The sequence below is a fragment of the Homarus americanus genome, unplaced genomic scaffold, assembly GCF_018991925.1.
Source record: "Homarus americanus isolate GMGI-L3 unplaced genomic scaffold, GMGI_Hamer_2.0 scaffold57980, whole genome shotgun sequence".
NCBI lineage: Eukaryota > Metazoa > Arthropoda > Malacostraca > Decapoda > Nephropidae > Homarus > Homarus americanus.
The window spans coordinates 21,320,103-21,331,899 of record NW_024716703.1 but is presented as its reverse complement, the minus strand read 5'-3'; the positions used below and the strand labels follow the sequence as shown (position 1 = coordinate 21,331,899).

The 11,797-nt window shown below is 46.3% G+C and overlaps 1 protein-coding gene across 1 annotated transcript; it reads left to right on the top strand.

Annotated features, from left to right (window-relative positions):
* Nucleotides 1–2,326: 2,326 nt before the first annotated feature.
* Nucleotides 2,327–4,235, top strand: LOC121858411. The gene is made up of 2 exons (XM_042354858.1): nucleotides 2,327–2,566; nucleotides 2,703–4,235. The coding sequence occupies exons 1-2, from the start codon at nucleotides 2,327–2,329 to the stop codon at nucleotides 4,233–4,235; spliced, it is 1,773 nt and encodes a 590-aa protein (XP_042210792.1).
* Nucleotides 4,236–11,797: the final 7,562 nt, after the last annotated feature.

Below are 11,797 nucleotides of genomic sequence, written 5' to 3'. Positions count from 1 at the left end.
ATTTGTCAATCAAGTGACCCATTCCCCAATTACGTAACTGTATATTTTCAGCCTTCCAGCTGCCATGCTTTCAATAAACCGTTAATTATTATTATTATTATTATTATTATTATTATTATTATTATTATTATTACTATGACCTGTACTAGAGCAGAACTCTCCATGAGCTTTGACGCGTACGAGGACGTGGCTGTAGGCCTTCCTCTGAAGGACTGGAGGTCATGTGTCAAAGATGCACTCTGGAAATCATAATGTGGCGAAGTATGAAGATCACATGAGTGGAGGAGGAGGTGGTGTATGATTACACCAGTGAGGATTCAACAGCGTAATGATGGCCATTTTGGAGAATTACAACTTGGATATTAAGGTCTTTTCCCCTCCTCACCTAGAAATGAGTAAGGGGCAGAAAACCACCAATTATATCTACGACCCTTCCCCCTGCCCACCTCCCCTACTAACAGCGGAGGCGAGGAGGGAGAGTGAGGGACGAGGAAGGAGGGTGAGGGACGAGGAGGGAGGAAGGGAGGCGAGGGAAGGAGGCAAGGAGGGGGGGGGGGTAGTGAGTATACAATCACAATGAGTGTTATCGTTGAGTGGTAAGGAGGGAGGGAGTGATCAGGGAGCATGAAACTCAGGAGTATTTTGATGGCCCCATCCTTGCCATCACCACAAACGAGTGTTACTCAGGAGGGCAGTGAAGAGGGACCACATGTTAGCTCCTGACCCCCATCAAGAACAAGTGATGAAGGGCAGGACGGAGAAGGACGCTCCCTTCCCCAGAAAAAAAAACAAGAAAAAACCTGCGGAGGGTTGGGGCACAAAACGACCACATACTCGTAGTTTAGTCCTGCTCGTCCCCTCCCCGTCAACAAACAGGCAAGGGGACCCCGCCCAGCCGCGTGTCCAGGGACCTCATTACTGTAATGGGGCGTCCATGGCCCCCCAGGGTGTCCACCAAGGGTGTCCTATCCCTCACAGTGGACGCAGGATGTCTCACGCCCCCACCTTTTATCTCCTCCCGAGGTGGGCGTGGTCGGGGACTCTCACCACCTTAGGGATGGATAGTGATAGGCAAGAAACAGTCCCTGGCTTGACCAATGTTGGTGGTTAAAGAATGCCGAGCCACTCAACATCTGTGGCTCGCATTACAGGAACAATAACAATAGCGAGCCACAAAAACAACACCGTGGCTCGCATTACAGGAACAATAACAACACCGGACCACAAAAACAACACCGTGGCTCGCAGTACAGGAACAATAACAACACCGGACCACAAAAACAGAACCCGGGTCGTGCCGCTACTATAATCAGCACGAGCCTGGGAGAGAGAGAGAGAGAGAGAGAGAGAGAGAGGGAGAGAGAGAGAGAGAGGTTTGGTGGGTGTGGCCCCTGAAACGCCACACACATAAAAAAAAAGGTTCAATGGAGTGCCGTGAAAGGTTACGGCGGCGCTTTATAGTGAAGTGGTCACCGGGTCCCCCAACACACACATATATACAGTGGTAAAATACACCTTCTAGACCCTGAAATAAATTAAACTATTATCTCACCTCCTCCAGTATGACTACGACCTGCCTTTTTAGAAAGCAGAAATAAGTCATGAGGTCCTGAACACGACCCAAGGAGTGTGTTACCGACAGCAACACAACGAAGGAGAGTTATCAACCCAGAATCCTACCTCTTCGTCGCTGCCCTTTAGGTTCACACACTTCAAAATGTATCTTTACGGAGGGGTTCGATGAGTTTCAAAATGAACACTAATTCCTGTTGTTGCTTCGGTAGCGTTGTCAAAATCCTTCGTCCATCGTGTCATATTGTCTCACAAAATCGTAAGGATACTTGTTGGGGGAGTGTGTGTGTGTGTGTGTGTGTGTGTGTGTGTGTGTGTGTGTGTGTGTGTGTGTGTGTGTGTGTGTGTGTGTGTGTGTGTGTGTGTGTGTGTGTGTGTGTGTGTGTGTGTGTGTGTGTGTGTGTGTGTCTGTGTGTGTGTGTGTGTGTGTGTGTGTGTGTGTGTGTGTGTGTCTGTGTGTGTGTGTGTGTCTGTGTGTGTGTGTGTGTCTGTGTGTGTCTGTGTGTGTGTGTGTGTCTGTGTGTGTGTCTGTGTGTGTGTGTGTGTGTGTCTGTGTGTGTGTGTGTGTGTGTGTGTGTGTGTGTATGTATCCCCATCAATATTTACATCATGCACGTAAAGTCTGCTGCGAATAGCATGTTGTTCCTTAAAAATTTTGGCCGGACATATTTTAAGGATATTATGATGTGTGATTTAGACGGTGAAGCGCATACAATCTGGTCACGACAGTTGGTTGTATTAGTGGAGAACCAGGATGATTTGGATCACTACAGGGTCATCTGGATCACTACAGGGTCATCTGGATCACTACAGGGTCATCTGGATCACTGCAGGGTCATCTGGATCACTACAGGGTCATCTGGATCACTACAGGGTCATCTGGATCACTACAGGGTCATCTGCATCACTACAGGGTCATCTGGATCACTACGGGGTCATCTGGATCACTACAGGGTCATCTGGATCACTACAGGGTCATCTGGATCACTACAGGGTCATCTAGATCACTACAGGGTCATCTGATCACTACAGGTCATCTGGATCACTACAGGGTCATCTAGATCACTGCAGGGTCATCTGGATCACTACAGGGTCATCTGATCACTACAGGATGATTTGGATCACCACAGGTCATCTGGATCACTACAGGGTCATCTGGATCACTACAGGGTCATCTGGATCACTACACATCTGGATCACACAGGTCATCTGGATCACTACAGGGTCATCTGGATCACTACAGGGATCTGATCACCACAGGGGTCATCTGGATCACTACAGGGTCATTGGATCACTACAGGGTCATCTGGATCACTACAGGGTCATCTGGATCACTACAGGTCATCTGGATCACTACAGGGTCATCTGGATCACTACAGGTCCTACAGGTCATATTTCTGCTACAGGTCATCTGGATCACTACAGGGTCATCTGGATCACTACAGGGTCATCTGGATCACTGGCATCTGATCACTGGATCTACAGGTCATCTGATCACACAGGGTCATCTGGATCACTACAGGGTCATCTGGATCACCACAGGTCATCTGGATCACTACAGGTCATCTGGATCACTACAGGGTCATCTGGATCACTACAGGGTCATCTGGATCACCACAGGTCATCTGGATCACCACAGGGTCATCTGGATCACTACAGGGTCATCTGGATCACTACAGGGTCATCTGGATCACTACAGGTTATCTGGATCACTACAGGCATCGGATCCTACAGGTCATCTGGATCACTACAGGTCGGTCATCTGCATCACTACAGGGTCATCTGCATCACTACAGGGTCATCTGGATCACTACAGGGTCATCTGGATCACTACAGGTCATCTGGATCACTACAGGGTCATCTGGATCACTACAGGTCATCTGCATCACAGGTCACTATACAGGGTCATCTGGATCACTACAGGGTCATCTGGATCACTACAGGGTCATCTGGATCACTACACCACCAGGGTCATCTGGATCACTACAGGTCATCTGGATCACCACAGGGTCACTGATCACACAGGGTCATCTGACATCACTACAGGGTCATCTGGATCACTACAGGTCATCTGGATCATACAGGATATTGACACTACAGGGTCATCTGGATCACTACAGGGTCATCTGGATCACCACAGGTCATCTGGATCACTCACAGGGTCATCTGGATCACTACAGGGTCATCTGATCACTACAGGGTCATCTGGATCACTACAGGGTCATCTTCATCTGGATCACTACAGGTCATCTGGATACTACCGGTCATCGATCACTACGGGTCATCTACAAGGTCATCTGATCACTACAGGGTCATCTGCATCACTACAGGGTCATCTGGATCACTACAGGTCATCTGGATCACTACAGGGTCATCTGGATCACTACAGGGTCATCTGGATCACTACAGGGTCATCTGGATCACTACAGGTCTCACACGGTCATCTGATCCAGGGTCATCTGGATCACAGATCATCTGGATCACTACAGGGTCATCTGGATCACTACAGGGTCATCTGCATCACCACAGGTCATCTGGATCGGCGCATCGACACTACAGGTCATCGACTACAGGGTCATCTGCATCACTACAGGGTCATCTGGATCACTACAGGGTCATCTGGATCACTACAGGGTCATCTGGATCACTACAGGGTCATCTGATCACTACAGGTCATCTGATCACTACAGGGTCATCTATCACAGGGTCATGACACACAGGGATCACACAGGTACTGATCACTACAGGGTCATCTGGATCACTACAGGGTCATCTGGATCACTACAGGGTCATCTGGATCACTACAGGGTCATCTGGATCACTACAGGGTCATCTGGATCACTACAGGGTCATCTGGATCACCACAGGTCATCGGATCACTAGGGTCATCTGGATCCTGACAAGTTATCTGGATCACTACAGGGTCATCTGGATCACTACAGGGTCATCTGGATCACTACAGGTCATCTACAACAGGGTCATCTGATCACTTACAGGGTCATCTGCATCACTACAGGTCATCTGGATCACTACAGGGTCATCTGGATCACTACAGGGTCATCTGGATCACCATGATCACTACAGGGTCATCTGGATCACCAGTCATCTGCATCACTCCAGGTCATCTGGATCACTACAGGGTTATATGGACTGATCACTACAGGTCATCTGGACACACAGGGTCATCTGGATCACTACAGGTCATCTGGATCACTACAGGGTCATCTGGATCACCCAGGGTCATCTGGACACTACAGGGTCATCTGGATCACTACAGGGTCATCTGGATCACTCAGGGTCATTCGATCACACAGGTCATCTGGATCACTACAGGGTCATCTGATCACCACAGGTCATCTGGATCCACACTAAGTCATCTGCATCACTACAGGGTCATCTGCATCACCACAGGTCATCTGGACTACAGGGTCATCTGCATCACTACAGGGTCATCTGGATCACTACATGGTCATCTGATCACTAAGGGTCATCTGGACCACTACAGGGTCATCTGGATCACTACAGGTCATCTGGATCACTACAGGTCATTTGGATCACTACAGGTCATCTGGATCACTACAGGGTCATCTGGATCACTACAGGGTCATCTGAATCACTACAGGGTCATCTGGATCACTACAGGTCATCTGGATCACTACAGGGTCATCTGGATCACTACAGGGTCATCTGGATCACTACAGGTCATCTGGATCACTACAGGTCATCTGGATCACTACAGGTCATCTGGATCACCCAGGGTCATCTGCATCACTACAGGTCACTGGATCACTACAGTCACTACAGGTCATCTGGATCACCAGGGTCATCTGGATCACTACAGGGTCATCTGGATCACTACAGGGTCATCTGGATCACTACAGGGTCATCTGGATCACTACAGGGTCATCTGGATCACTACAGGGTCATCTGGATCATTACAGGGTCATCTGGATCACTACAGGGTCATCTGGATCACTACAGGGTCATCTGGATATTTAATGACTTTAAAGTATTTTGCCAAATTTGATGAAAATACTTTCCCTCACTTTCACACAAACTTTGTCCACGGAAAGATAATTATCCGTCTGTCTTTCGACTCCTAAGAGTGACCTTGACCTTCGTGGTAGGTCATAGGTCACAGCCATGTGATGATGATGATGATGCTTATTAAAAGTATGATGACCATGGTGTGTTTCGGTACACATAGTATGACTTTAGACTTACAGGTGAAAGCCAGTGACGATAACGACTACTACATCATCCACAACAACAACGGTGACGACTCAGAAAACAACAACAACGTCTACCTCTATTACTACGACTAGAAGAACAATGACTATTATTACAACTACGAATAAGATTACTACGACAACTACGCCAAAAGAGGTGTATAATAACATAATATCCTCTGGCCTCTGTGTCGGCGAGCTATAAAACCACTAAGAACAACAAACACAAGATCATAACATCAATACAGCACCACACTTACAACCGTACAACCACAATTTTCACAACTCTTAACCAGGACCTTTAATAAAATACAACACTCACAACACCACACTAACACCACCACACCTACATCAATACAACTACTCACCTGTTCTCACAATTGGCACCCAGGAGTATATCTTTTTCCTTAGAGTTCACCATATACAATACAGTACTACACTATATAGCCTACAGGAGTCCCCACTAACACCACCATCATTAATATTACCGCACAGTCGACCACCATGATAACACACTCGTGATAAGATACTGTACCCTGGAAAGACCCATCACATGATAATAAGAAATACATCACCCATGATGATGATAATAATAATAATAATAATAATAATAATAATAATAATAATAATAACATACAATATAAAATGCTGAGTCCAAATCCTACCGCCGCCAGTCGTCATGAAAATGTAAATCCCACAAAAGCATTAATAGACTATAATGAATAAACTACTACGCCGATGAACACCGAGAGACCTCGTTAACAAATCGTATCAACTAAAGCCCCACGTGGCCTCGATAATACCAGCTTTAAAATGCCATATGAACTTCCCCTTCCTAACTTAAACCTTCAAGATACACAAACAATTTAGTCTGGCTTCGTAAGAGCTACATCTTTCAAATACCTCAGATTAGTATATCCGATTACAGTTCGAAACTAAAACAAAACCTAAGAAAAATATGCCATAATCCTCCATCATGTCACTCAAGCCTTCATGAGCCGGACCGAGCACATTATCACTACAACAAGAAACAAACAACTGGAAATATCACACCTGACTCAGATATCAGCAGAGATCACTGAACTGTGAACCAACTTTCGCTGCATTGGTCTGTTCCCTGCAGTTGTGAGGGCACGGCAACGGCTGCATTAAACACTAACACAATTATAATACTGAACACTCTGGACGTTAATGATTCACATGTGTGGATGTTTAAGATTTGGACAGTTATAGGTGACCAAGACGGTGTTCACTCTGCCTTATGTTACGCGAAACTGGTCAATATGTTCCTCGACCCACAGCACCACGGTGGAACTTTTCTGACGCAGCACCACGATGGAACTTTACTGACGCAGTACCACGGTGGAACTTTCCTGACGCAGTACCACGGTGGAACTTTCCTGACACAGTGCCACGGTGGAACTTTCTTGACGCAGTACCACGGTGGAACTTTCCTGACACAGTACCACGGTGGAACTTTCTTGACGCAGTACCACGGTGGAACTTTCCTGACGCAGTACCACGGTGAAACTTTCCTGACACAATACCACGGTGGAACTTTCTTGACGCAGTACCACGGTGAATTTTTCCTGACACAGCACTACGGTGGAACTTTCCTGACGCAGCACTACGGACACAGGCCCCAGGACCAATATGAACACTGGCATCTTTACCTACACCCAAATTCCATCAGTTCTGGTTCGATCACCGTTTGAAGATCCTTTTACCGGACACCAGATTGCCGGAAATGGCACTTTACCGGACGATTATCCTCCAGCAGTGGTTCCTCCTGCTGACCACCGCTGCCAGGGTGTGTGCTTGGTAGAATTCTCTCCAGCTAACCAACTTAACAAAGAGAATAAACCTTAATAAACCTAACTGGAAAGATATGGCTTCCTTGTATTAATTCCGTAGTTGAATTTATCTCGTGTGACTTTTTTTGGACGGAGGAAGAGGTCATGTAAACATACTACTAGTTAAATTCGTGAGGTTTCGTCATTAACCCAAGATTTACTGATTTCGACTGTCGTTAATTTCTGTGTTATACCTCGAACTAGTTCGTTAATGACACACTTCTACGACACCTGTTCTGATGGTGAATGCGAGTATATTACAACACTTATTATGGCGAACTATCTCACGCCTCACCCTGAAATATTTGATCACATAATTGACGTTAACTAACATACACACACACATCCCTGATCACCGTAGGGTCAAGACCTATTCAGGCCCTGCTCCTGCTGAGCAGCTGCCCCCATTGACCAATGTCTGGCCCATTCCCCAAGTCCCTCTCCCCGACCCATCCTCGCCACCAGGATATCAACATTATCAAAAGTGACAATTGTTTCGGAAAGAAGTGGGACCAGTGTTGAACAGTGAGGAACAGTGTTTAAACCAGTGAATTCAGCACTAGACAGTACCAGTGAGAGCCGTGACCCACCAGTGAAATAAGCACCTGGGAACTGACCGCCATCTTTTGACAAGGAGGTGCTTATCAGTCCACCCTGGGAACAACAGTGGGTCGGCTTCACACCTGACTACGAAATAACACAACATCAGCAGGGTGGGGCACTGTGACACAACCCCACACCACCCGGTGTCCCCATGACCACGAGAGGTCCTTCATATCAACACCCGAGGACAAGTTACTGCACCACGTGAACACCACACCACCCGGTGTCCCCATGACCACGTGAGGTCCTTCATATCAACACCCGAGGACGAGTTACTGCACCACGTGAACATCACACCACCCGGAGTCCCCGCGACTACGTGAGGTCATTTATATCAACACCCGAGGACGAGTTACTGCACCACGTGAACACCACACCACCTGGTGCCTCCATGACCAGTCCAGGCCCGAGCCATCAACTGTAAACTATAATAATTTGTATGTTCATTCACGTTCCTTCTTCTTTCAGTAATGAAAGATTTTGTTAAACGACCCACCCACCCCATGTCTTTGTAAGTAATAAAGTCATTTTTGTCCAATGTATATTTTCAGCCTTCGGGCTGCAAAACTTTTTCACTAAACCGTTAATTATTATTATTACACACACACACACACACACACACACACACACACACACACACACACACACACACACACACACACACACACACACACACACACACACACACACACACACACACACACACACACACACACACACACACACACACACACACACACACACACACACACACACACACACACACACACACCTCATCACACTATCAAAGAAGGGCTAAGTATGTTGGGCTAGTTCGGTAGAATCACTAACGGAAGTTAAAGCAGGTTTGGTCTAGTTAAAGTTTAGTTAGTGAGGCAGATAAAGTTGGTGGGAACCTTGGTTGACGCCATGTATACAAGTTGTCTTCAAACTCCCTTAATAATTATGAGCATGTGTGTTGTACGTCATAAATTTCTGCATAAAACATTCTTTATCATGAAGTATTGTTTACAGTTTTGATTACGTAGCAGCAGAGACAATGGAGGATATAGTTAACGTGCAGACAATGGTGGGATGTTTACAGATGTTTAGGATGTGTGTGATAACTTACTCCAGGGAATCTGTGAATATAAATATTGTATCAAGGGACTTTGTAAACCTCGTGCAGGTAAAACATAACATACGCAGACAGGTGAGGTTCCTATTTATTTTGTTTATACAGTAAACAACATACGGCTGGAATGAAAAATACAAGAACTTTAAATCCTGCCATAATTATATTTCTTCATAACAGTCTAAGTACAGGAAATATTTCACTGAGTAAACTTTAAAACAACATTTACTCGCCATCAACCTACGCCAGCACGAGCACTCAGCAGCGTCTGACATTATTACCCTTCAACCCCGCAGCCAGCTCATGGTACAGTGACTACGCCAGACGAATACTTATCCAGCTTCTGCCTGCAGTGACGTTTATGTTACGAACACTGGCAGTCAAGACAACAAACAACATCACGGTTTTCATGTTACCCCGCAGCCGGAAAATTCCACATAAGTCCCGAAGAAGGAAAAAAAAGTCAAATTTAACCTGAGGAAATGAATTATATATTTAATATTTAATACACTGCCGAGTAAATATTTACTACTTCACAACTAACAAAGTTTAATTTATATCAAACTCGGCTCCAGTCTATGAATATTAATCACATGGTAAGAGTATATTAGCGCCTCACTTTAATAAGCTGCCTTTACCAGAGCAAATACCGTATCTACTAACCAAACCAAGCTTCCTTGGCCTACGTAACGTTTAAGGGAATGAGGAAGAAAAAACGATAATATCGATCGTTGAAGGGGGAATATTTTTTGCTAGTGGCCGATTCTACCAGACTAATACACCCTTAACCACACCCACCATCACCACACCCTGCCCCTCCTCACCACCACCACACCGCGTCCCCCCTCCTCACCACCACCACCACCAAGTCCCCCCTCCTCACCACCACCACACAAGTCCCCCTCCTCTACCACCTGCCACCACAGTCCCCCCCTCCCTCACCACCCACCACACCAGTCCCCCTCCTCCCACCACCACCCACACAAGTCCTCCTCCTCACCACCACCACCACACAAGTCCCCCCTCCTCCCCCACCACCATGCAGTCCCCCCTCCTCACCACCACCACACCGCGTCCCCCCTCCTCACCACCACCACCACCACTCCTCACCACCCCAGAGAAATATTGTAACGGGAACAATACATTAGTTATCATTTTGTTAAGTGAAAGTAGGAATGAAAGAAGGTTAGTGTTGGAGGAATGGTAACTGAAAGCTGGGAAATTGAAGAAGTGGAGAAGGATGTAGTATAGCTGTTTGTCTGGTTGGCTGTCTATATTGTCGGCACTGGCACTAAACAACCTATACCCAAACACATACTTAGCGGCCTGAATAACGGATTCTAATTGGCGGTGACGTTTGACTGCTCAAGAAAAAACAACAAAAAAGTATCAATTACCTTTACTATCAATAACATTAACATTCAATATTATCAAATAACATCAATAACATTCACGACCAATATCATTTAACATCTCACTTCTCAGTAGTAAACTATATGCAACCCCCACCTGCAGTCCTCTTTTTCGTTCCAAGCGACTGAATTTATTAAAAAAAAAAAAAATATGAGCCATGCCTACAAAGGGGTGGCAGAGGAGGGGATCAGCCTGTGAAAGGGAGGCACACCGCTAGAGGGGCTGAGGGAGGTAACGAAGGGGAAAATTATAGAGAGGTGCCGCGGCGGGAGTTGTTGAAGGCGCGGCGTGGCCTAGGGTATGTGAACAACACACACACACTGGGAGGGGAGAGGTGGTGCTTTGGTGATGTAGTGTGTTGTTGTGGAGTGGTGTGTTTTTATGGTGTGGTGGTTGTTGTGGTGTGATGGTGGTGTGTGTTATGTTGTGGTGCTGTGGTAGTGGAGGTATGTTGTTAAGGTGTGGTGTGTTGTTTTGGTGTGAAGTGATGTGTGTGGGGGTTGTGGTGTGTGGTAGAGGTTCAGGAAATGACGCTAGAATGCAAGTCGGCGCCTGGGACCAAAGTTTTGAGTTCCTGTAGAGATTACACCATTGTCAGTGGAACACACACAGATAATGGAGGCTGGCGTGGGGCCGAGGCGAGGGTGTAAGTGAAGAAGCCAGATAACAACGGCTGTGTGGAGCAAAAGCGACATTATAAAGCAAAAGTAAAAAGAAGATTACTACTATGTGGAGGAAAGGTGTGTGTGTGTGTGTGTGTGTGTGTGTGTGTGTAAATGAAGAGATACACGTTGTAGCCCAGAGCAATGAGAAACTACGACTATTCGAGGGTCGTTCTACACTCTCCAGACATGTAAAAAAAAATACTTTGAGTTTAATCTCGGACTCACCTTTCACCTGTGTCAACACCCCAGCCATGACGGTAGTGTTAACACGTTACTTTACCCTAATACAAGCGGCCATCGTTAATACCGTACGCTCACATAAGTTATCCACGTTCTCTCATTTATCGT